The 27,148-nt window shown below is 38.9% G+C and overlaps 1 protein-coding gene across 4 annotated transcripts in view; it reads right to left on the reverse strand.

The window, feature by feature from the left end:
* Positions 1 to 627: 627 nt before the first annotated feature.
* mre11 (MRE11 homolog, double strand break repair nuclease) overlaps positions 628 to 27,148 on the reverse strand; it is a 35,063-nt gene continuing 8,542 nt past the window's right edge. For 3 of the 4 annotated variants that reach the window (XM_062974549.1, XM_062974550.1, XM_062974551.1), the window contains 13 exons: positions 26,000 to 26,185; positions 25,589 to 25,760; positions 24,700 to 24,780; positions 22,983 to 23,109; positions 22,091 to 22,194; positions 13,829 to 14,002; positions 12,266 to 12,328; positions 11,475 to 11,697; positions 9,600 to 9,683; positions 6,335 to 6,393; positions 5,528 to 5,595; positions 4,961 to 5,039; positions 628 to 2,588 (listed from right to left, as the gene is read on the reverse strand). In XM_062974549.1, coding sequence (XP_062830619.1) covers positions 2,544 to 2,588; positions 4,961 to 5,039; positions 5,528 to 5,595; positions 6,335 to 6,393; positions 9,600 to 9,683; positions 11,475 to 11,697; positions 12,266 to 12,328; positions 13,829 to 14,002; positions 22,091 to 22,194; positions 22,983 to 23,109; positions 24,700 to 24,780; positions 25,589 to 25,760; positions 26,000 to 26,185 — 1,465 coding nt within the window. In that variant the 3' untranslated portion in view covers positions 628 to 2,543. Of the gene's footprint in view, positions 2,589 to 4,960; positions 5,040 to 5,527; positions 5,596 to 6,334; positions 6,394 to 9,599; positions 9,684 to 11,459; positions 11,698 to 12,265; positions 12,329 to 13,828; positions 14,003 to 22,090; positions 22,195 to 22,982; positions 23,110 to 24,699; positions 24,781 to 25,588; positions 25,761 to 25,999; positions 26,186 to 27,148 lie in introns of those variants that run through there. The other variant, XM_062974552.1, reaches the window with a different exon arrangement.

Genomic DNA, 27,148 nt, shown 5'->3' on the forward strand with positions numbered 1-27,148 from the left:
GCATCCCTGGTTGAAGAGGAGATGTAAGCATGTGAACCATACCCTGAGGTTTCGGACTCTTCAGAAGACCCATTATTTTTGAGCAGCTTATTCTCCAACCAGCCCATTTAAGCCCTTGAATACCCCTAATGGGGCTTGTTGGATCCTGTCCATAGTCTATCTTAAGACTATTCCTGTTTTTACATTATGTACAAACATATAGGATGGGGCTGCCACTTTGTTAAAATTTAAGATTGACACATAAGCTCCATTATGTAAACATAATTTTACTTTTTTTTTCATGTCAGGAACGACTTGAGAAACTGAAAGTCACTTCTGGTGTGAGAGAATTGGCTGTCTGCAAGGACGTTGCCCAGGGGACACCCGGGTGTTTTGATGTGTTTACCATCCTTGTGAGAGGCTTCTCTTATGTCTCCACATGGAGCTAGAGGGAGCTCATCCTCGCACTCCCCAGGTTGGATTCAAACCAGCAACTTTCAGGTCAGCAACCCAACTTTCAAGTCATCAGTTCTGCTGGCACAAGGGTTTAACCCACTGCGCCACCAGGGACTCCATTTTACAAAATAACTAAATATGAGAATACATTTTCAATAAGAAGTGTTTTAAATATGCGTAAGAAACTTTAGATTCGGGTTTAGTAAGTTGGACCCTTTATTTAAAGCACATACAACTTGATATGTACCATTTACAAACATGTATCTCAACAGGTGAAATATGTGTTGAAGCCTCAGCTAATAAACCACAAAACTTGCTGGTCTTTACAGATCTGTTTTCTTGTAGACACAGAAAAGTTTCAACGCATCGAAGGAAAATAGGTTTTTATCATCCATCCATCCATTCCCTTGGTAATGCAACGTGATCAAGGTTTTTTTATTAGGAGGTAAAATTTCCTCCTATTGTAGAACTAGTGAATTATATGTCCATAGATATAGAATTGGCAATAATGGTTTCCTTTTTGCGAGCAACTTTTTTTGTTTGAAAAGACATGGACCACAAGTGCTTTGAGTGCTTTACATTTCCTGTCAAGACTTTGAACTGAGGTTTTTGTTAACTGCCACTTCTACCTTTTGACATTTCAGTTCAGCCTAGAAACAATACTATCTTTTGGTGCACAATATAAATGCTACATTCTTTAGTGTGCAAGATAAAAAAATCATGTTCAAAGAGATATATTTTCAGCCAATAATGTTTTTGCATAGCAGCATGTAACTACAGTCCAACTGGTAGGTGCAATATATAAGAGGATCCAAATATGTTTGATTCCCAATTAAAGTTGAGTTATCAATAAAACCATGACCTCTCTCCACACACACACACACACACACACACACACACAGAACTGAGATACTGTAATGCGGCCTATCTATATAAGTACTGTAGTTCTCACACCTTTCTTCTTAACTATTGCCATCACTTTCTTTCCAAATAAACATGATAAATGCTTATAAAACATATGGAAGAGAAATATCAAATAGTCATCTATATCAATCTACACTTTTTCCCATATCATACATCTAACATTATTGGGTCTTCTTTTCCTCCCAAGAGACAAAATAGGTATAAAAATACAATAATTATATTGTATATAGATTTTTTTTGGTGTGAAAATATATCATACCATTCGAAATTGACCAATCCCAATTCCAGATGGACCAAAAGCATCGTATCCATGCAGTGCCTATTTTATATCAATATCCATAAATCTTATGCTAATTATTCATATTATTATATGACTCTCTAACCAGTATCAGGTCAGCATAACCAGCTGCTTTTTGCAAACCTATTAACATTAAACAACCAAGCCAAATTAAGTATTGAGACAGAGCACAGTAATCTTTGGAAGAGTTTTAAAATGTATTACATTCCCTCCCAACAGAAGTTCTGGAAAGCAAGGACACTATTCATACAAACAGACATTTCTAATTTATTTTTCTGTACTGTTTTTTTTTAAAAAATGGAAGAAAATAATAATTTTAAATGCCTCTCAGTGATAAGGAAAATACTTTATTATCTCTATCTATATTTCTCTGCATGAATTTTTAAAAGGGAAACAGTAGAAGCTAGATAAGTAGAAATTGCCGTTTCTACTGGGGACTGATATAAAATTAGTTTTCTATTGTCAAAGAGACTGAAAGTCAACAAAAATTTCAATGGGGAAAAGGTGAGAAGGTTTTTGCCTATTTCCTGCTCCTGAACTCCCCCCAGAGTTGCAATCTCTCAGCCTCCCTACCATTTTTAGAGGAAAAGAAAAATATTTAGGGAACGGAGTAACTGGGAGAAAAATCCCAGCTATGTCGTTTGTATTAGGAATCTGCCATTACGATTCTCAATCCAACACACAAAATATGCTCATGTACTTCAAATGGTATTGCTTATCCAAAGATTATCCCTTTGGCGAGGAAGCAAAATATTACAAGGAAATGTGAAAACCAATAGAAAACTGGTGAGGAAAGAGATTGCATACTTCATAACACCACTTTAAAGAAAATTCTGGAGTTTTTTCTTCATCTGTGGCATTTTTCCATAAGTGGTTTCTGGAAATATCATCGGTTTCTTCTTGAGGTAGTAGAACTCTTGAATAAATCATCCTGTAAATTAATGATAAAAAGACTGCTTTCATACAGTAAGTAAAAGGAAATCAAACCTATTGGAACAGACTGGTAAAGACCAAACCCAAATAAATTGTTTTATTCAATACCCAGTACCATTTCAATGTTGTTTTTCATTATCATATTTGCTCTAATGTAATGCTCACATTTTTTGGGCTAAATTCCAAAATTAGGGTGTGCATTAGATACTTGTAATATGGTAATCTTAGTGCTGAGCCAAAGCAAATGGAGAAGCTACTTCAGGAGCGCCTGGAATGCCCATTAAAGTTAAAGTGAATTCATTCTACAGCATAGATGCACCCCAAAGTTTTCTTTTCCATTGCTGAAAGCCTTGGTGTTCTAACACTTTTGTTTTGAAAGAAGGAATTATAAGCATGCAATCACTGTAATTTGCACCTTTTTTGTCCAAATTACAAAGAGTGCACTTTTTGCTGCTGCACATAACATTCGCCAACAAATCCTTTTTTTTCTTTTCTTTTTTTGGGTTCAGGATTTTGAAAATTGAGGTATACGTTAGATTTGATGGCACATTAGACCTGAGTAAATACGGGTATATTACTTCAACATCTATAAATGGTTTCTGATCTTCTGAAAGCACTGACTTTCTGCTGCCTCAAAAATATTTCTCCAGTCTCTTCTGGTTTGTCTCTAGTATACAGTTGTGAATTTCTTACAAATTTTGAGGTTTTGTTTATACAACCTTTGCTTTCATTTATATGCTTTCAACTGATTTCTCAGTGTTTGCCATATCCTTGTCTGCAAAAAACTTGCCTGCCTAAAGTTACTTACTAACAGGCTTAGAACACAGTATTGGAAACCTGATAAGCAACACTGAGCACACAATACTGCAGCTTAATATTTCATCTAGGTGAAATGTTTATACTCATGTATAAAAATGAACTGTAGTCAGAAAATTAACTCCCAAAATTACAGTAGATGTTGCCCACAGGTCAACGACTACTGAATACACGACATGAGACATGGGCAAACTTCAACCCTCCAGGTGTTTTGAACTTTAACTCCCACAATTCCTAACAGCCTAGCAAAACACCTGGAGGGCCAAAGTTTGCCCATGCTTGCACTACATGAAGAGTCATTTCATATAGTGGGAAGAGTGGTAGCACCATCTTAGAAGTCAGTTATCTCTGGCTGCCTATGTCTCCATTTTTCCATCTAGGCATTAATAAAGGTCAAAAGTTGTGCTGCGGCAGAAAAAGTGCAAGGGTGTGTATGTGTGCCAATGTTCCTTTTAGTTTCTCCAAGGACAGACTGAGCTCTTGCCTTTTACCACAGTATTCAGATAAGGGCAGGGTTACTTTTTGATAACCTAAGTAATTTTTAGCTGTTGCTTTGTTATTTGGCTTCAAGTTGACTGTGACTTCAGAAGATCTTAATGCAAGATTTTCTTTGCAAGATCTACTCATAGGTTTGCCACTGCCTTCATGAGGCTGACAGTGTGACTTGCTCAAAGTCATCCAGTGAGTTTCCTACATCTTAGGTCCAAGTTATTTGAAGGACCGTATCTCTTTCTATGACCCCGTCTGAAATGTGCAATCATCTGTGCCTTTTCTCTGTTACAATACCTGATCAAGCATGCTCGGTGGGAACAAGGGAGATGGCCTTTTCAATGGTTCCCTATCTTTGGAACTCCCTCTCAAGAAGGGTCTGGATGACCCCATCCCTATTTGCCTTTTGTAAGTAAGCTAAGACTTTTGTCTGCCAGCAAGGATATGGGGAAGGACAAGGTTGTGGGGTGAGCTGGGGATGATTTTTAGTTTTAAATGCAATTTTAATTGTACAAGTAGTTTTATTATATCTTAACTGTGTTTTAGCTTATATCCATGATGCAAAAATTTAATAGCTTTTTATATTTGCCTTGTTTTACATTTTTATTCGTGCCATATTATTGTTATCTGCGTTGCATCCCTATGGATAGAAATGCAAGATAGAAAAATAGTTAATAAAGAAATAAAATGTCCATAGCTGAGCAGGGATTTTCCCAGAGTCCAAGCAAATTGTCAAATTGCTAGAATTTGCTGGCCATGACACTGTACTCTAGTAACTCTTTTCTGTGGAGGTTTTAAAACCATTTGGTGGAAGTCATTTGCTTGTATTTTTCTGCATGGCAAAGGTTTGGACTGGATAACTTTTGTGTTCTCTTCCAACTCTATGATTCTATGAAATAATGGACACAGAGAAACAGGGAGGAGGTATGCCAGTGCTTACGACAAACCTGGGAAGCAAACTAAATTCAATATTCAACAGCTTCTTACCTCATATACACAAATACTTTCATTGTTATTTTACATACAGAGGAAACCAAATACATTAAGGGAAAATAACTTTTATACCTCATCCGAATCAAAGTCTATTCCTCTTGATGCCTGACTCTGTGAGCTCCTTTTGCTGGATACTGATGCACTTGGTAATCTACACATTAGAAGCAAGAAGAATTGTTATCATCAGAAGAAGCATGACATGATCAACTATTAGTTTTATAGTCAATGCACTAGCTGCCAACTTGTTTTGGAATTGAATTTAAGATACTGTTGTTATCTATAAAGCCCTAACAGGCCACTGCCAAGACAACTTAGAAACATGCTTGTAATGTATAATCTTCTTTAGAGCCCACCCCCCTATATTTCTGGCAGCATCCTTCTTTCCAGATGATAGTTTGCTGGTGTTCCATTTGACCCCTGGCACATTTTTGAAAAATGTGTTCTCTCTCTGGTTTAAGGATTTATTCTTTGGTCTGTCTGTCACATTACAATTGCTTCATCAATATCACATATGAAAAAATAAGAACTATTCAATTCCTGTAGCACTTGATGCCTTCCTGCTTGTTCTTGTTGAAGAAATGGATTTCCTCCCCCCCCCCCAAACAACCCATACAATCATAGAAATACGACTGTACTAACCTCTGACTGACAGTGGAAGATGGAGTGAAGGACACTTCTTCTAGATCAGAGTCATCATCTTCAATAACCTGGTGGGATAAGAATAATGATGTTTTTAATACAATCACAAAAAGATATAGCTTAATTTTATCTTCATTTTATCACTGTGGGTTTTAGACAGATTTCTTTTGATATTCTTTTTGTCATGCATTATGAGCACCTCTTGGGGGAAAGGCAAACAACAGCATAAAGAACCACAAACAAATCAAAATAAGACACATCTATTTGGACTATGGACAGGAATATAATCAACAACATAAAAATATGACTGCAAAGAAATGTCAATAACCAGTAGGAATATGGAAAAACATGTTAATAAATTACAATATAATTAAGACATGCAAAATTTTGCTTCTACAAGAATCTGTGTGATTGTTACAATTACTGTCACACTAAATTTCTTATTTTCTATGTAAATTTACACTACACTGATACGTATTTGATTTATTTTCTGACAGTTTCCAAGCTGGCTTGCCTCATTAATTGTGCTGTTTGCTTAATCTTATTTGGCCTTCAGAGATTTTGTTATTAGTAATGATATAACTTTATCTCCAAAGTGTGTGTGTCTGTATATATCTCATCAAACTTTTTTTATTGGTTGCCTGCTTCTGCTGCACTTAGGTTGGTAGCTTGTGCTTCCGCTCAAAATGTCCTCTTATATATTGCAAATATAAATGGATCTCATACTAAGGAAGTTTACAATACTGCTATGTACTATATGCAAAAGAAATGGTAAGTTTAGTATCCATAAAGTAGCTAGTTATTCACCTCTGAATAATTCTTGGAAGGTTTATTCCGGGAAGGCTGCTGTCTTGATGACTTAAATGCTGGAATTAAATAAAGAAAGATTACTGCAGGAAATATGTCTGTACAAGGGGGGGGGGGGAGCTCTTTAGAAACCTCACAAGAAAACCTCAGATGGAATCATTCACCATATCTATAAGACTATAACAGATGGCAAGAAAAAGCATACCGAATGTAGAAATTGGCTTAATGCAACAAATATTGGGATTCTGATGTGTAATTATAGGTCAGACAAAATATATGCATCGCATTATGTGTTTAAAATCCATGATCAATTCATCCTTTTGTTTATATGCAACCTTTTTCCAGATTGGAACTCATAAAAATAAGTTAGCAGAGATAACCTATCAACCATCTATATATATATATAGAAGTCAAAGTTTGTCTGTTTGTCTGTCTGTTTGAGTGTACCACAAAGGCTGTTGCTAGGTAAAGTGGCACTCTGAGAAAGAAAGCAACATGAGGAAAAGGGAAGAAGGAAGGAAGGAAAGAGCCACAAAGAATGGCATGTTACCATGGAGGTAAGCCCTCTCAGAGCTGGAGAAAGAAGAGATGCGATCAGAAGGAAAGAGAAAAAAAAGGGAAAGAAAGGAATGGAGAAAGAAGGGAAAGGAAAGATGGAAAAGGGTATGAGGGGAGAGAAATAGCCCAGCTTCTGCCTACCTAGCAGTTCAAAAGCAAAATGTGAGTAGATAAATAGGTACCACTTTTTAAAAGCAGGGGGATATTAAGGCACCCATAAGGAAATGTCAGAAAAATACTGGCAATTCGATCAAGGAGGAAGTTTACTAACAAAGCTCTTTGGCAGGGAGATGGAGTGACAGCACCCTCCCCCCCAAAATGGACAGGACTGAGCACAAGCCTCCAAGATACTAAAGATGGGAAATGCCTATATATACCTCTATCTATGTACTATTTATTTACTACATTTATATCCCGCCCTTCTCACCCCGAAGAGGACTCAGACAGACTGAATTGTCTGTCTTGTCAGTGTATAAACGGCACTGAATGTTTGTCACATATGTATGTGTTGTGATCCGCCCTGAGTGCCCTTCAGGATGAGATGGGAAGAATATATATACTGTAAATAAAGCAATATTATAAATACTGTAAATACATAAAAGAGACAGCAGGGGTCAATGGCCCTCCGACACCTGGTTAACACTGGGTATATATGCTAGTTGGGATAAATAAAAAAACAGAATTACACAATCAATATTGAAGGAATCCCTAGAGACTATCTAGTCAAAGCCCAACCAGTAGAGCAATCTATGTCTAAAGAATTTCTTTAGGAGGTCACAATGCCCCTCACAAGGGATCTTTCAGAATTGAATTTGTTGGCTTTGTGGAAGGCAAAGATGGGTCATTTTTCCAACAGAAAGTGACCGGAAAAATTATCAAGGGCAATATTACATTCAGCATTATTTATTTATTTATTTAACTTTATTTCTACCCCGCTCTTCTCACCCAGCGGGGGACTCAGAGCGGCTTGCAAGTTTTGGCAAAAATTCAATGCCAGTGTTATACAATAAACCCAAAACTCAACAACATGTGAATTACAATTAAAACCAAATAAAATATGTAACCAAATCTCAGCTATCATAAGGATTCTGCTAAAAGAGGGAAGGATTTGTCCTGAATGATGGCAGAAGTGAACCAGCATATGGGTAAAAAGAAACATCTTTGGTTTTTTTCAAAGGGCATTTGAATGCTACTTTGAACAGAACTTTGCATTGTTGTGCTATTTTCTTGTTAATATTCAGAACGTTTTCTTTAAAGAGGCAATGAATAAGTAACAAGTAATTTTGTGAGGTAATATTTTTTAAAAACAGTAATATTAAGAGTAGTAAATGATGTACCACATATTCACTTGGAATGATTTGTACAATGAATTGCCTTTAAAGTGTAAGTTTTGAAACTTACACCACTGCCCATCACAGTCTAGTCATAGTTCTTGCATCTCCTTTCAGGATGAAAAAAATGCAGAGAAGAAAAGCAGTGTTCTAATATTTCAATCCTTCCTTTTCAATAACCTTGACACAAGAGCAGTATGTTCATCAACTCTCTGGATTTCTTTCAAACTCCTGCAGAAATAATGAGTGTCAAATACATGACACTCTCTTCAGACAAAGAAGCAATCAAGAGGAGAAAGCCATCTAGCTTTCTGTTTTCAGCTAGTAAGTGTAAAAATAATTACAATGGGCCAGATAGTGCATTGCAACCCCTCTATTGTGCTGCAGTGGAGGATGAAATGAAATCGCCAATGAGCAGCAAAGCCAGCAATAGCTGCTAAATATAAATGTTTGTTGTATGACACAAAGAAACTGCACATAAACCCTTATGACAGCACATATATTTTTACAATAGGAGCTGGATATTTTAACTCTCTTCCCATACTTTGCAATTAAGTTCTTTCTAACACACATCTCATATCTAAATAATCAAACAAGCCACTCAACTGGAAGACAAACACTGAAACGAGAACTGCAACAAATTCTGAAGCCAAGGATCTATTGAGGTAATACTGTAACAAGGTCTCATAATATTTGCAGCTACATTAACAGTTCTTTCATCTACTCATTGTAATATATGTTGTCATCTGCTAACAACTCCCTTCTATATTCTAACATGATATGCATATCAGTCAACATAGAGAAACCGACAAAATTTTGACCTCAGACGACGCAAAATTCAGAAAACTACAGGAGAACATGTCAAACCTTTTTACAATCACTTAAGATATTGTTGCTGATCTCAAAGTGATCAATCTTGGACAAAGAAGCTACAGGTGTGAAACTGAAAGCTAAGGCTGTTCTCCTGCTGCAAGGACTGATAACAATACTCAGATATTTGTATTACCATAGCACTTTATAAGTTGTCATATTAGAGCCTTAAAGTAATTATCACAAACAGTATTTTGATATAGGCCCAAGTCTATACATTTCTTTTCACAACACACACACACACACATGCATGCCAACTGATGATACCTGTCCTCTAAGGATAATAATGCATCCATCTAAGGATAACCATAATATTAAGGAGAAATCTTTGAGCAATTTCAAGAAAGACTGGAATGTGTTTAACATCTTTTTGCACTAAAGATGAGGAAAAAAAATTCCTATTGGTTTTCCAACTTAGAGGAGTGTTATTAAAAGTAGAAAAGTGGTTATATAGGGATTTTTCAAGGAAACAATATATTGAGAATAAATCAGTATTCTGAACATACCATCCAAGATGGACATATTTTTTAAAGGAGAAGCCAGGGGCTTGCTTGTTCTACTGCTGTTCATTTGGGCTTGGCCAGCACTTCCTGTAGGAAAAATAAAGGTTATTCAGATATTTACATGTCTTCACTTATCCATCTATTAGAAAGCTAATGTGGTAAAAGCAAGGTTTTGTATCTCTTAATTTCTATTGCAATGTTTGTTTTCAGATATAATGACCAAGGGTTTGTCTTTAAACCCTAAAACTTTAAAACCTAAATCTTTTAATTGTCTCACTAACTTAATAGTACTTTAAAGAATTATTAAATATAATTATTGTTACTGAAATCTGTAAGCTATTTAAAATATAAGTAAATAGAAATGAAACTCTTAATTTAGTTCCTTGCTAAACAATTACTAGAGCAACAATTTTTTTCATTTAAACCTTTAAATTTTCAAAGAGCTACTATAAGTTCCTTCAAGACTATGATAGGGTAAGACAACCTGGCACCTGCGAGATGTACTGGACAATATAACCCATAATAATCCTTGAGCAACCCTTTGGTCCTTTTGTCCATAGCTTATGGAAACTGCAGTTGAAAATATCTAGATGGCTCTGCGTTGCCTTCTCCATAGCGTATGAGTGGTAAGTTTTTTAATGTCTGTCTTTTGAGAAACAGCATGGCATGTTATAGCATGGCTGATCTATTTTCAGCAGACTAAGCTAAGAGACTACAGAAGTCACTGGTAAGGAAGCATGAATTGTCACTTGTTGGGTTATCTAAGCAATCATGCATGCATTTTCAATGTGGGATGGTTTATGTAGTTAGTTATGTCTGTTGCTTAGTAACCTGAGCCAAGCTGCATTCCAGAGTTGATGACACCATTTCGGGGGTTTTGCATATGAAATGGGAAATGGGAGTATCCTTTCTGGGGACACACAGGAAGTGATGTACAGATGCCTCTTCCTGTCTCTTCTTCTTCGCTCCTGACCATGCCATGCTGATGTTCCTGTCTGTTAAGAGATATGTAGTTTCCTGAACTGTTTTTCTTTGGAACTAAGATGTTTTTGCCTGTATGACCATCATCATACAAGATTGTGAGTAAACATATTTTTGCTATTTTATTTGATGTCTCTGATGCTTATTTTATGCGCATGACTTTTTAAAGGGAAAGGGAGGCTGGATCTTATTGTTTATTTTCTTTTTACCTCTGCTCACATAAACCCCTAGTCTTCTGCATTTTTACTGCTCTGCACTAATATTTAACCATATTGGGATCATAATCTTAACCGGTTATGAAAATATATTCCTATTATCACTGAAATAAGGTCCTCTTAAGAAAAACCAACATTTAGAAATACCTGCATTTAAATGAGGGCATAACTGTAATTTCTACCTTTGCTCAGAAGGTCATTCCACCTACAAGGAAGGAATCCCTGAGTCCTGAAGCCACAGAGCAACTGAGCATTGGTTTATTGCCCTTTGTTCTCATGAGCTGTGAACACTGACAGTTCTCTGAGAAGCACTATAAAAACATTCCTCCGAATTCATTGGTGTTAGGGACACAGGATCCCATGAAAGTGAAAAATCACAAATAAAAAAACTTAGTATTTTTTCCTCTAAATTTTCCAGCATGACTCTGTGGTTAATTTCCACCAGAATTTGACCATAAATAGAATCACACTGGGGAACCTAAAGGGGTGTTTTCTCTATAAGTGCAACTCTCCTGTCAATTTCCACTGGAGGGCCTAGACTATGAAAGAAAACATTTTTATTAAATACACACAAAAAAATCAATTCTGCAAAAGGCAACCCCATAAATGGGGAGGACTAACTGTACAAAAGGCAGCAGCTGTTAAGCGAATGACTAATAAAATATACCGGTAAGTCACAGACCTCCTCTTCCTCGTCGGGCTCCTCCTCGAGCTGTAGGATTCTGGCCCCGTCCACCCCTCCCGCGGCTTCTCCCTCGGCCTCTGCCTCGGCTGGACACAGAAGCATCATCTGAATCTTCATTTGATTTCATTTCATAGCTTAAAGCCTCCATCAGGTCGTCATCACTAATAAAAGAAGCATCATCATCACGTTGAGACCTGTGGGCTTTTGCCCTGTTTATAGCCTAGAAGAAATGAAACAAGCAATGTTTAAGGAATATTCTTACTTTTTTTGGAGGGGGGGGCACAATGTTTAATACAGTATCTGCCTGGGAGAATCAAAGCTAATTCTGCACAGAAAAGAAAAGGTGAAACTTCCAAGAATGTAGTTAATTATTCCTTATGACATGAGATGCCAGGAGAAACAAGCATACAAAAGGGAGAACAATAAACATGAAAGAAAGAAACATTGTAATATTAATTTTGGAAACTGCTGAATATCGATGTTCTCTCTTTTTCTTAAAGAAATGTAAGTCAATTAAGCAAATATATGTGTTGGCCTGGTCTACTAAAACCTCTCCTTTTATTCTATCTGATGCTGAAACAGACTAATCCTATGGCCCTTATCCAGGCAAACAATCCACATTTGGTATAAACACACAAGACAGACAAGTGTACCAGTTATTTTATGCCCAGGTCTAATTTCAATTGTGCTCAATGAATCGATTACAGGCAACAGTTTCAGGTGCAGAGCCTTCACTACATGTAGAGGCTCTTCATATCTAATTAGAACTCCAGAAAATGGAGGTTTACCTCACGAACTTCTTCATCCTCTTCCACTACATTCTGCTTTCTTGATTCTCTAAAGCGCTGCACCTGTATCAAAGTAGTAACAGTACAATTAATTTTTTCCCAAGTTAATACAAAAGCCTTCCCATAGAAGGCTAGATTGGTCTCCTCTCTGCTTTCCTTCTACATGCCTTTCAATATAGGACTTTTGTCAATGGTTGCAGAAGAAACTTATAAAGGATGCTGCTGTAGTTCTACCCTCATTGTTATATTTTATATTGTTTTAACAGGGAAAGTCTGTTTAATTTTTAAAATTCTTTTGATTATCTTGCTTAGTTTTCAATTGTATTTTGCATTAATCTGATTGGGGACACCTTGGTTCCGATCCTGAAAGAAGGGTGGGATACAAAAACGATGCAACTAAGGAAGTGTTTTAAGCTATGAGCAAAACAGCCACATTCAAGAGATCTATTGTATATGCTCACGTATAAGTTTCGAAATTTTTATTTTAAAAATTTACCCAAAAAAGTTCTAGGTCAATTTATCCACAGTTCAATGTAATTACTGTACCTAAAAGAGCCATCCATTTCCCTGAGCAAAGTGGCAAAAGATAAGAAGAAGCACGAATCCCCTCAACTTTCATCCGTTATATTGCTTCTGGCACTTCTGAATGCCTTGATGGGAAATGTCAGCAGCACTAACTGGCATCCTGAGACTATGCTAGCACTTCCCCATCTTCATAGAAAGACCCTTGACTTATCCATGGGTCATAACAAAATCCATATTTCTGGCTCCTCAAATGGTCCTCTATTTATACATAAGATTGACCTATACATAAGTACATACAGACTGGTTGTTGTTTGACATTTTTGCCTGTGGTAAGATATATATTATAGATTCTAAAGTCCACGTGAAATGCTCCAAAGCCAAGTGACTGTTGAGGCAAAACACTTTCATATTGGCTTGCTGTGAGTTTTTTGAGCTGTATGGCCATGTTCCAGAAGCCTTATCTACTGAGATTTTGCCCATATCTATGGCAAATATCCTCAGAGGTGTGAGGTCTGTTGGAAACTAGGCAAGTGCGGTTTATTTATTTGTGGACTGTCCAGGGTGGTCTGTTTGAGGCAAGGTTGAATGTTGGAATTGGCCACCTTGATTAGCATTGAAATTAGCAGCTTCAAAACCTGGCTGCTTCCTGCCTGGAGGACTCCTTTGTTGGGAGGCATTAGCTGGCTCTGATTGTTTCCTGACTGGAATTCCCATTTTTTGAGTGTTGCTTTTTATTTACTGTCATGATTCTAGAGTTTTTGTTTAAATACTGGTAGCCAGATTTTGTTCATTCTCATGGCTTCCTCCTTTCTGTTGATTTCAATGGCTTCTCTGTGTAGTCTGACATGGTGGTTGTTAGAGTGGTCCAGCATTTCCACAGAAATGTTGGCCCCACTCACAGCAATCCAGTGATTCTGGCCATGAAAGCCTTCAACAACACTTTTTCATATTGTTAGGTAATTGTGGTGAAATCCAATGCCGTTCCCTCTCCCATTTACCAACTGTTATTTCAAAAAGGAGTAAAAAATCCATACAAACCTCTTCATCAATTTTCGCCTCCTCTCCATCGATATGACGCTCCTTTAGAAACCTCTGTGTCTTTTCTAGCTGGAATTTCACTAACTCTTCAATGGCATCCTTTTCTTCCTTGTCTACAAACTCCTGTACTGCTTCTCCCATTCCTCGTTCAGTCAGGAGTGATAGCTGCACTTTCTTTGTGAGACCAAACAAAGAAGTATTTCTCAAATACTCTCACATGTATTTACAAAAGACAGTATGAGCAGTGGCATTATGTGTTAGGAACTAATTAAACCAGGTAAGTTAGAATTTATCTAACAAAAGGGGCAACTTAATAAGAAATTTCTTTAGCTGGAACTATTTCAGTTGGACTTTCAGCATTACTTTAATTTTAGAAGTACTCAGTTGAATTAAGTTATTTAAACAGTCATCCCTCCACATTTGCTAAGGTTAGCGGCATGGTGAAAGTGAAAAAAAGAAATATAATGATAATAAAACTTTATTTGTAACCCGCCCTATCTCCCCTAGAGGACTTAGGGCAGGTAACAGTAAAAAGACTGTCAAGAGTCAGACGCCAGTTAACATACAAAACAAAGTTTATTCCGAAGATAAGCCAAAAAATAACATAAACACAGGAAATATGCTTGAAACACTTCACTTTTCAGTGTTTTGAGAGTAGATCGGACAATAACAACTCAAAAACGAGCCACGCTAATTCCCCATGCTGGCATTCAATAAAAAACTAAATAACGCTTCAATTCAGCTTTGGAAAACAAATAGTGTTAATTGCTGGAAAATAAACAAACTAGAAAAGCAGTAAAGCTGCTTCCATGGTGCAGATAAGCCGGGAGCCTCAAAGGGATGATGAATAGCCGTCGTCAGAAGAATCCAAGGTCAGGTCAGGAGGCAGCAGAAATTCCGAAAGACAAACCAATAGTCAGAAGCCGGGAGTAGCCGTCAGTCAGAGGACGTAGACAGAAGCCAGGTCAAATTCAATCCAAAGTCCGAAGAGGGTGCAGTCATCCAAAACAGGTCCACGATAAGACACAGCGAGAGCCAAGCTAGATGATATCAGCAGATTCAAATCATAGTCCGAGTCCAGTCTTCATGGAAACACAGAGATCCCAATGGCGCCTCAGCAACACCTTGCCACACGCAAAGTGCAGTGGCCAAACATTCCCATTTTATTCCCCTTCCTCCTGGGTGACCAAACACTCACACCCAAACACCAGGTGTCCCAAATCTACTCAGAGTCTGAACTCCACACAGCTAGAGCTCGTGGATCTGGAGTACCTAGCAATTCGTCGGAGTCCCAATCATCCTGCCCACACTTAGCCCTATGAACACTTAAAGAACCATCCTCCCTTCTCCAAGCATCCCAATTGGGATCAGCTCCTGCAGAAACCCCAGGTTCAGAAGTATCCATAAGCCCCAAATCCCCAGACATCTCCGGTGGCTGTGCCCATTCAGTGCCTGCTTCCCCAGCCACCACCTGTTCCTCAGCATCCATCTCCCCATCTGAATCTTCCTCAGAAGATCCCCCATATAGCTCTCTAAGTCGCTTCCTGCGCAACTCCTCCAGTGAACCCTCATCACGAGGGTTTTTTCTTCCTCTTCGAATTCCATCACCATCAACCATAATCCCCGAAGGCGCAGTCACAACACTATCCCTCCCCGCAAAGGCCCCACCCACTGGAATTAATGTGGGATCCGAGACCTCTGTAATTACTGAGGGCCTGTTACATGATGTGTCCAGTTTCAGTAAAGACCGGTGAAACACCGGATGAACCTTCAGCGTGGAAGGCAATCGCAATTGAAACGCCACAGGAGAGACCTTAGTAACAATGGGGAAAGGACCTAAGTACCGAGCCCCAAATTTCCCCGCATGCGTCCTGATATGCTTAGCAGACAACCACACCATGTCCCCTTCTATCAATTCCACTCCAGGCTGACGATGTTTGTCAGCTTGTGACTTTTGCGTTGCTTTAGCTTCCACCAGAAGCTTCCTCGCAACGTCTTGCAAGGCCTTGAGTTCACTGGAACGATACACTGGATCCGGCGACACAATATTTTGCGCAGGCGCTACTACTCCACGTGGATGGCAACCATACATGATTTCAAAAGGCGAGTATTGGCTAGCGCTATGTGTCGCCGCGTTATACGCAAACTCTGCCACCGGTACCCATTGAACCCAATCCCCAGCTTGCTGCAAACAAAAACAGCGCAGATACTGTTCTAACAGACCGTTCACCCGTTCAGACTGCCCATCAGTCTGCGGATGGAATGCAGTAGAGACGTTCAGTTTAGTTCCAAGCTGCGCATGGAACTGTTTCCAAAATTGTGAAACAAACTGCGGCGCTCTGTCCGAAACAATAACCTCTGGAGCCCCGTGCAGACGGAAAATATGGCGCACAAATAATTTGGCCAACGTTGTAGCCGCCGGTACTTTAGAGCATGGGATAAAATGAGCCATCTTGGAAAACAAATCAACCACCACCCAAATACAAGTGTAGCCACCCACCCTAGGCAAATCAGTAATGAAGTCCATGGAAATAATCTGCCAGGGCTTTTCAGGGACTGGCAGAGGCGACAATAGACCACAGGGCCTACCTACTGGATGTTTACACTGTAGACAAATAGCACAGCTATCGCAGTATTTTAAAATATCCTGCCTCATCTTGGGCCACCAATAATGACGAGTAATGGCTTGCACAGTCTTAAACCTGCCAAAATGTCCCGCAGTTGGCTCATCATGATATGCTTGTATGATTTCCAAGCGTAGTTTACCAGGCGGCACGAAAATCTGCCCATTACGTGATAACACCCCGTCCACATCCTGTAAATTAGGCAGTATAGTTCTCATATCCTGAGAGAGCAATATCAACTGCTCCTGTGTCCACCTATCCTCTTTTTGAGAAGGCAACACCCGTTCATGAAGATCCTGCCTGTCCTGTACCACATTTAACACTGAAACAGGTAAAATGGTTTGTTCAAGAAGGATTTCAGCAGTTTTGAACTCAGGCTTCCTAGAAAAAGCATCAGCCCTCAAGTTCTGCTTCCCCTCTACAAATTGTACCCTGAAGTCGAACCTGGAAAAGAACAATGCCCACCTAATTTGTCTCTGATTCAGTTTCCTTGCAGTTTGCAAATGTTCCAAGTTTTTATGGTCAGATAGGACCACTATCTGATGTTTTGCCCCCTCCAACCAATGCCTCCAAACTTCGAAGGCCACCTTGATCGCTAGCAACTCTTTCTCCCATAGAATCATAGAATCATAGAATAGTAGAGTTGGAAGAGACCACATGGGCCATCCAGTCCAACCCCCTGCTAAGAAGCAGGAAATCGCATTCAAAGCACCCCCGACAGATGGCCATCCAGCCTCTGCTTAAAAGCCTCCAAAGAAGGAGCCTCCACCACGGCCCCGGGGAGAGAGTTCCACTGTCGAACAGCTCTCACAGTGAGGAAGTTCTTCCTGATGTTCAGGTGGAATCTCCTTTCCTGTAGTTTGAAGGGTGGAATCTCCTTTCCTGTAGTTTTGTTCAAACGCAGTGAGTTGTCTAGAATAGAAACCACAAGGTCTTAATCTACCAGACGGGTCCTTCTGCGAGAGTACTGCTCCCAGAGCATAATTAGAAGCATCTGCCTCAACAATGAATGGTTGGTTCACATTTGGATGTACTAAAATGTTCCCATTCTGAAAACTACATTTCAGTTGTTCAAAAGCCTTCTTGGCCTCCATAGTCCATTCGAACGGACGCTTCTTTTGCAAGAGTTGGGTTAACGGCACTGTCAACTGTGCAAAGTGCGGAATAAACTCCCTATAGTAGTTGGCAAAACCCAAAAACCTTTGTACATCCTTCTTGGATGTTAATTCTTGCCAGGTATTGACAGCGTCCACTTTTCTCGGGTCCATTTTCAGTTCCCTCCCAGATATAACATGTCCCAAAAACTCCACCTCAGACACATGGAAAACACACTTGGAGGCCTTAGCAAATAACCCATTTGCCCTGAGCCTGGACAACACTTGACGCACATGTTCCCCATGTTCGCGAGCGTCTTTCGAAAAAATCAATATATCATCCAAGTAAATCACCACAAATTTGTCTAAAAGGTCCCGGAACACATCATTAATAAATCTTTGAAATACCGCTGGGGCATTACAGAGCCCAAACGGCATTAGTAAATTTTCGTAAGCGCCGAAACAGGTGTTAAACGCTGTCTTCCATTCGTCCCCTTCCTTTATACGCACCAAATTATAAGCCCCACGCAGATCTAACTTCGTAAAGATGGAAGCTCCCTGAACCCGAGACAACAACTCAGGGATTAGAGGCAAAGGGTACCTGTCCCGAACAGTGTACTTGTTTAGCACACGGTAGTCGCACACCAGTCTCAAGTCGCCTGTCTTTTTTGCCACAAAAAAGACTGGAGCGGCCGTAGGCGAATTAGAAGGTCTAATGAAACCCTTCTGCAAGTTCTCATCTAAGTATTCTCTTAAAGCCTGTCTTTCAGGTAGAGTAAGTGCATACAACCTGCCTGCAGGCAACTTAGCACCTTCCACCAATTTGATCGCACAATCATAAGGCCTATGTGGTGGTAATTTATCCGCTTCCTTTTGGCAGAACACATCCCAGAAGTCCTGATAACAAGATGGAACTCCCTCCATATCCCCACCAACTTCATTTAGGGTTAAACACACCGGAGGGTCCAAACTGATAGTTCTGCGTACCCAATCCACCCGAGGATTGACCTGTGCCAACCAGTCCATGCCTAAAATGACATCATATCTAGGTAGTGCAGTGACATCAAAAGTTAACATCCCCTTCTGCCCTTGCACTTGCCAGGTTACACCCGCTGTTTCTTGATCCACCATCCCGGAATGTAACAACCTTCCATCAGCACCCTCCACCCAAGCTGTGACTTTCTTCTTCACAATTGGAATTTTATTCTTCTCCGCAAAGCTTTGGTCTACGTACGAAACTGTAGACCCTGAATCCAAAAATGCCTGGGTACTAACTGGTCTCTGACCCATTACACACAATTGTATGGCCACAAACACATGCTTATTCCCCCTAGGCAATTGCATCATAGGCCCTAATGCGCTGGATTCATGGCGCATTAGGGCTGCCCTTTTCCCGGCAGCTGAGATGGTTTTAGAGTGCAACCATGAGCAAAATGCCCCCCATTTCCACAGTACAAACACAACCTTAATCGTCTGCGTCTGTCTTTCTCCTCTTGGGACAATTTGCGTTGCATCCCAAGCTGCATGGGTTCTTCCCCAGAGTTCACAGAAGCACTAGCATGATACTCCACTACTGGAGTCCCACGAGTCTTCTTTCTGAACTCCATTCGAGCCTCTATCCTACGAACTTTGGTTACCAGCTCATCCCAATTTTGAGCTGGTTCCACATGAGACAGCTCATCCTGTAAACATTCATTCAACCCAGCAGTAAAAACCAACATAAAAGCATGTTCTCCCCAGTCCAGTTGATGCTTAAGCAAATTAAACTTATTCAAATAATAAATTAAAGACCCTTTACCCTGCTTTAACCGATATAAAGCCCAACCTGCATTTTCCTTTTGTAAAGGATCTCCAAACGTCTCATTAAGAGCTGCCTTAAAGTCCACCAAATTATTCTTAATTGGGCTATTGCCCCTAATTACATTGACTGCCCAACGCCCCGCTGGCCCAGTTAATAAACTTAAAATAAATGCAACTTTGTTAGTGTCTGTAGGAAACGAAAGATCAGATATTTGCAAAAAATATAAGTCCACTTGAGCCAAAAAAGTTGGTAGTTTTTCTCTGGTCCCGTCAAAACGTTCAGGCACAATGACCTGTCCTTTAATCTGCTGTGCCCTCTTTAAGGCTACCAATTCCAATTCCAAAGTGGCCAGCCTGTCGTCCAGCCCAGCCATGTTGACTTGGCTCTCTCTGTTGTTGTTGTTTAGGCGTGTGGCAATCTGTCAAGAGTCAGATGCCAGTTAACATACAAAACAAAGTTTATTCCGAAGATAAGCCAAAAAATAACATAAACACAGGAAATATCCTTGAAACACTTCACTTTTCAGTGTTTCGAGAGTAGATCGGACAATAACAACTCAAAAACGAGCCACTCTAATTCCCCATGCTGGCATTCAATAAAAAACTAAATAACGCTTCAATTCAGCTTTGGAAAACAAATAGTGTTAATTGCTAGAAAATAAACAAACTAGAAAAGCAGTAAAGCTGCTTCCACGGTGCAGATAAGCCGAGAGCCTCAAAGGGATGATGAATAGCCGTCGTCAGAAGAATCCAAGGTCAGGTCAGGAGGCAGCAGAAATTCCGAAAGACAAACCAATAGTCAGAAGCCGGGAGTAGCCGTCAGTCAGAGGGCGTAGACAGAAGCCAGGTCAAATTCAATCCAAAGTCCAAAGAGGGTGCAGTCATCCAAAACAGGTCCACGATAAGACACAGCGAGAGCCAAGCTAGATGATATCAGCAAATTCAAATCATAGTCCGAGTCCAGTCTTCATGGAAACACAGAGATCCCAATGGCGCCTCAGCAACACCTTGCCACACGCAAAGTGCAGTGGCCAAACATTCCCATTTTATTCCCCTTCCTCCTGGGTGACCAAACACTCACACCCAAACACCAGGTGTCCCAAATCTACTCAGAGTCTGAACTCCACACAGCTAGAGCTCGTGGATCTGGAGTACCTAGCAATTCGTCGGAGTCCCAATCATCCTGCCCACACTTAGCCCCATGAACACTTAAAGAACCATCCTCCCTTCTCCAAGCATCCCAATTGGGATCAGCTCCTGCAGAAACCCCAGGTTCAGAAGTATCCATAAGCCCCAAATCCCCAGACATCTCCGGTGGCTGTGCCCATTCAGTGCCTGCTTCCCCAGCCACCACCTGTTCCTCAGCATCCATCTCCCCATCTGAATCTTCCTCAGAAGATCCCCCATATAGCTCTCTAAGTCGCTTCCTGCGCAACTCCTCCAGTGAACCCTCATCACGAGGGTTTTTTCTTCCTCTTCGAATTCCATCACCATCAACCATAATCCCCGAAGGCGCAGTCACAACAAAGACAATGGCAAATGTTCAATGCCAAAAAACCAAAAACAACATATAACAAATCAAAAACAGACTCAATAAGAATTATAATAGTATAAATAAACATAGCATAGCACATCCCACACTTTCCAACATAAGTTATTAAAAGCTCTTAGAAAGTTCAGCTAAAAATCATTTTTAAAGCTAAGGTGGTATAAGTTAATAGACAAAGGTAGGTAGTAGTCACTTCCGCAAGAATATATATCGAGATATAGTCATACTACTTAAATATACTATTTTAAAACCTGAAGGAACATTTCTCTAGCAATAACTAGATTCTCCAGTTCGAAGTTATGGTCACATCCCAGTGAAAGCTAAATACAGAATTGCACTGAAGAATCTAGAGATTCCTAGAGATAAAATGTTAATCAAATCTATAAAAGTCAAACCTGAAAAGGAGGAAAATTGACTTGTTACTTTTTTACCTATGCTAAAAAGGTAAAAAAAAAATATTTTTCTAATTCGGTTCATTAAAAATGTATGTGGCTTTAAGGACTTTTTTTTAGCTTTATGACACACAAGGCAGACTAGTGCACTAACCACTTTATGTCTAGATTTAACTAACTCATCCCCAATGATTAAGGCTCTCCATGTCCATTGGAACTCTAGAAAATTAAGGTATCAACCAATGTGGTTCTGGATGCTTTCTGCTTCAGATTGTTACTTTGTATACATAGGGAGGGCAGTGAACTGCATGTGGGTGGACAAGCTTTTGAGAACAAAACTATACAGATAGGATCAACAACAGAAACCCATTATTTCCCCGTACTAGGTATACTGCATGATTTATTACAGAACATGATGTGGGAATCCAACACGAAAAATGTTGTTTCTCCAGCCTTCTTGCATTGCCCTTCCCGTGGGGATGCTGCTAAAAAGGGCCAAAGTGGAGAAAGGACAAGAAAGAAAAGGGGGCTGAGAACATAAAATACACCATTTGCATAAAGGAGCTTCTTTCTTAGGAGCTTTGTTAACTGGGTTATGCCTCTATAGTGCTCATTGCTCTTTTGGATTCCTCTCACTTCTATACAATGTGAAATGCTTTCAAAGTGGAGAAATAATGCACAGAAGTCTTTGAGCAACAAAATTAAAACTGTTACATTTAGGAAAGTATTTCAACTTGAAATATTTAGAAAGACGTGTTACCTTAAAAGAAATAGCAATGAGTAACAGATTAAAATAGGTTTACCTTCTCAGCTGTCTGAAAATACTGCTTTACAAGATCCTCAACCCTCAAAGTTGTTCCCTCTGATGCGGGCTTGCAAACCAGTTTTCCAAAATTCATCTCATCTTCTAAGAAATTGGAAAGAAAAGCAAATTGTGATTCATTTTGAGAAAATAGTGTTCTCTGTCAGAGATGCTTTGAATGTGCCTTTCCTGCTTCTTGGCAGAGGGTTGTACTGGATGGTCCGTGAGGTCTCTTCCAACTTTTATGATTCTATGACTCTATAGATTTGTCACCAAATATAGGGACAGCCTACAAATCCTTGTTTTACTGAACTACTGCAAGACTACTAGGCTTCTTCCACCCTGAGTATCTTCATGACTGCATGACCATTGATAATAGCTGCCCAATGTGATCCTAGATAACTTGCCTCAAAAGACAAGGGCCAGAATCCAATGGAGAGGCTCAGCTAACCAAATTGATTCCATCAGACTTGAAAGGAAGGAAGGGAGTCCCCTCTTCACCTTGAAATCTGTCTCTGGAGAGCTGAGAGGAAAGCCAAGTATCAGCTAGTGTGACATTTAGTGCAAATCATTTTTTGAAAGTTTTAAATAGTTATTAAATCATAGTGATTATCAGATATTTCTCTAAAATGTCTTCTATCACCCAGACCTTGAGGTCCAGTTTTTGTCCCTCAGTGTGAGCAATTAATACGGGCGTGATAAAGGCAGCAGAACCTAAAGGCATTACTTGAAACTTTTTTTAGGTAAATAGGTCCATGAAGATACATAACCACAATGCTTCACTAATTTTTTAAAAAACTTCTGGTGAATGCCATTTTCCCTAACAACAATTTTTTGATTACTGCAACTCTGAAGAAGCTACACAGGGTAATTTGTGTTTACTTCCTATTTACCGTTTTTCTCTTTTTGTTCCCGATGCCTGAAAAAATGTATGATGTCTTTTGGATTAGCCACCCGATCCATGTATTTTTGGCTGAAACGAACAACACTGAATGGTTCAAAGCCTCCGCTGTAGTCTACCTTGAAAAAAAATAGGGGGAAAAGAGAAAGCAGTGTAATATGTAAAATCCATCACTTAGCTGAATGCATTTGGTAAATTTTTGCCCAAAACATTGGGAAGAACCTCCTGCTGGTTAAGAGTTGTTTAACAGTCAAATAGATTGCCTTGGAGGAAAACTCTCTAACTCCTCTAACAGGATCATAGAATCATAGAATAGTAAAATTGGAAGAGACCTCATGGGCCATCCAGTCCAACCCCCTGCCAAGAAGCAGGAAATCGCATTCAAAGCACCCCCGACAGATGGCCATCCAGCCTCTGTTTAAGAGCCAGGGGGCTGCACTCCCTGCCAAACACTCCACATTGCCTTGGAAGGGAAATTTAAACTCAAATTGCACAATGTTTTTGATCCCTCGACTCTCAACTTCTTTTGGGGGGCTTACTTCCTCACCTCTTAAATCAACTTTTGTTGTTTGTTGTGTACCTGTAAGCTGTTTCCACTTTCAGGCAAATGTACTACAGGGTCCTCTTGATAAAATTTGTTTAGAGGATGATGATGACTATGATAATAATAATAATAATAATAATAATAATAATAATAATAATAATAATAATAATAATAATTCTTTATTTATATCCCGCTTTTCTGCCTCACAGAACCTAAAATGGCTTACAACATATTCAAATCATATAAACAACTATCCAAATACATCAACAATAAGTTGAAACAACTATAATATACATTCACATGGCATCATGTCAGGTTATATTGCACTTTGTTCCAGTCCATAACATTATGGCGTTTCTTGTCACTCCAGATTAATTTCTTTCACTGAAGACCTATCTAAACAAGAAAGTTTTTAATTAGTTCTTAAAAAGACGAAAGGGAGGGAGCTGTTTTAATTTCTTTTGGGAGGGTGTTTTGGGAGGATGTTTGCCACTACCTTCCTCTGAGGTCCAAAGAATGTGGCTTACCGAAGACCACCCAGTGGGTTTTATGACTGAGCAGAAATTAAAACTCTAGAGTAGGAATGGGCCTTCCAAGTGTTTTGGACTTCAACTCTCACAATTCCTAACAGCCTACCAGTGTTAGGAATTGAAGTCCAAAACACCTGGAGGGCCAAAGTTACCCATGCCTGCTCTAGAGTAATGCACTACATAGGTCCATCTAGCCAATCACACTAACTCTTAAAACAGCCTAAGTGATATGGAAAAAGGGGCTCTATTAGGGGCTGGAGGGGGCACTCTTAGTTTATAAACAAAAACTTTATTTGTTCCAATTCAAGGAGGGGCAAAAAAATTATCTTGGGTAGCCACATACAGTATTTAGCCACCATGTATATTATATTATAGAAGATACTCTATTCTTAATATTTCATACAAACATCAGGCATATCAGGACATATTTTCACTACCAATAATCACATATATTTTTCTTTCTAGACAGCTGCTCTGATATGAGGCAGGCGGTAGCTTTAGGAAACATCCCTATATGATATCGGTACTGTATATCTCCCAATGCAAGATCTTGGCTCATAGCTCACTAACCAGATGTTTGATGCATAGATTAAATAAGCTATTTAATAGGAATTAATGTATTGGCGACATCTTACTCGCAATCTTATCAGAGGCTTCTCTGGTTGTCGTGGATTTCCAAGACGTTCTCTTTCTGAATTGTCCAGCATAGATTCAACCTTTTAAAAAAGACAAAAAAAAAACATGGATTAATACAAAAATATTGCATACAATTATTATTTCTTATTGTGAAAAATGTTTAAGCTATTGTTTCTGAAAATATTTAGTACAGATCTCTGATCTAAAGCCAATATTACACATATAAAGGAAACTGAAAGACTAATATAAAATATGCTGAATGGCCTTGTTACAGCAGGAACACTATTAGAATAGTATGTCTAAATTGTACAGATCAACACTACTGTGCCATAGCATTAAGAATAGCTACATGACTTCTCCGCTACTTACTGGGACCTCATATTTATTAATATTAAGCAATATCTGTGTGTGTTTTTTCCTCACTAGATGTACTTTACCTTCATTCCTGCTGAAATTCATTTTGTTTCTGTTGGCCTACTTCTCCAATCTGTTACTGGCCGCAAAATAATTTTAATAACTACTAAATGAATTGTAATTGTGGTTTATATAAATTTATGTTTTATGTGTTTATAATTTGCAAATAAATTTGTGAAAAATCAGACAATGTGATTTTCTGGATGTGTTTTCTCAAGTTGTCTTTCATAGTTGAGGTCTACCTGTGATGTCAATTACAGGCCTCTCTCATCTTTTTATGTGGGAGAACTTGTACAATTGGTATCTGACTAAATACTCTACCCCCCACTGTATTGTAGACTAAAGAATGAAGAATTTATTTGTACTTAGGCTTGAAGGAAACCAAATCAGATAAAGTTAACCTTAACATTAAATTAGGGCCATGATGTCCTCATAAATTCTGCAATAGAAATTACATTCACTTTAAAAAAATACCTTCTCCATGCAGAAAGCTTGTATTGCTTGTGTTACTTTAGGATTGTCAGGGTTAAAGATGTCTGGATGGTCAGCAAGAATAATATCTTCAATGTAAAATGGGCGTACTGTCTGTAGAGGGATCTTCTGCAGATTCATTTTTTTGCCTTTAATGCGCAGCAAGCCAACATGCCTGGAACACATTAAGCAAATCATTTTGTAAACATGTTGGTGGAATGAAAACAAGTGAGTTACTCCCAAGACAATAGTGAACAAATAACACAAAACAGTATGTAAAAGTAATGAATGTATTTGTTTACGTTATCCTGCCTTTTTCTTGATTCAAGGCATCTAACAGCAGATATAACATGATGCAATTAAATCAGAACAAATGTATTAAAGATAAATATAAATATTTTAAAAACAACATACTTTTTGACAGCTTCTCCTGGTGACAGTGATGTAACTACGGAACTTCCTGGCTGAGAAACATAGAAAAGCTGTTGCTCATTTCGTGTTGGAGATATTTTGCATTCGTGCTCATGACCCCAGATCACAAGGTCGATAAAATCATCCAGAAACTGTTCTGGAATATAATTTGTTGCTCCATGCTTGCTCCTGTGTCAATAGAAACAAACAATCCAATATGAGAAATTCTGCATATTAAGCTAAAGCACTCTAATTAAAAAGAACTTCATACCCCCACAATAGTAAATTTCAGTATCACTTTGTCAAAAATAACTGTCACAAACAAATTTCAAACATTTAAAATGGGTCAATGGAAATATAACACTTCATTGTTTGAAAAGACAAATTCAGCTTCAACAGATACTTTACACAGAAAATGAGATGTAATTCTGTATCTGTGAAAATATTGAAACTGTTGATTTCAGAATCCTTATAGACAGGTGACTTACTGGGGATCAAGTTTTGAAGTGAACTAATTAAAATTCAAAAAAGGTCCACAAGCTTGACACTGTGTTTGTGTCAGGAAAGACACTGTGTTTGTATCAGATTCCAAAGTGAGCAGACAGCAAGAGGTAGGAGATTTGGTCATGGGTACTCATTTCAAGTCAACTGGATCATGGAAATAATGTGTGCCTATATGACTCAGTGGAGCAACATTCTGCTCAGATGGAGGAATTAATCCTGGAGTAAGTCATTTACAGCAAAGCAGTCTTCCTTTGGATCTCAGGTCACTTGATCTCACTGAGCTAATCACCTGCAGTTACCTTTGCTAGCCATTATAAGAGAGCGGCTTCAGTACAGCAAAAGCAGGTGTGTCTGCAAGATATTTTAGTAACAGAGAACCAGCCACATGTACCCGGCTGCCTCAGTCCCCTGGTTCTTCATCATTTCTTATCACTCAATGTTTTCTGCATAATCTGTAAGAGTGCAGCCACATAATAAATTCAGATGACACACACTGTAATTTAGAAAAATAAAGAAAAGAGGGACCCACAAAAATATTTTATCTTAACACTCTGGGCCTTGACATGTCCCTATACATAGTACGAGACTCTTGAATTTGTTGCATGCTTCAAAAGCAGTTTGGAAACTGTGGTATGGTATGCCTCTTTA

The sequence above is a fragment of the Anolis carolinensis genome, chromosome 3, assembly GCF_035594765.1.
Source record: "Anolis carolinensis isolate JA03-04 chromosome 3, rAnoCar3.1.pri, whole genome shotgun sequence".
Classification (NCBI taxonomy): Eukaryota; Metazoa; Chordata; class Lepidosauria; order Squamata; family Dactyloidae; genus Anolis; species Anolis carolinensis.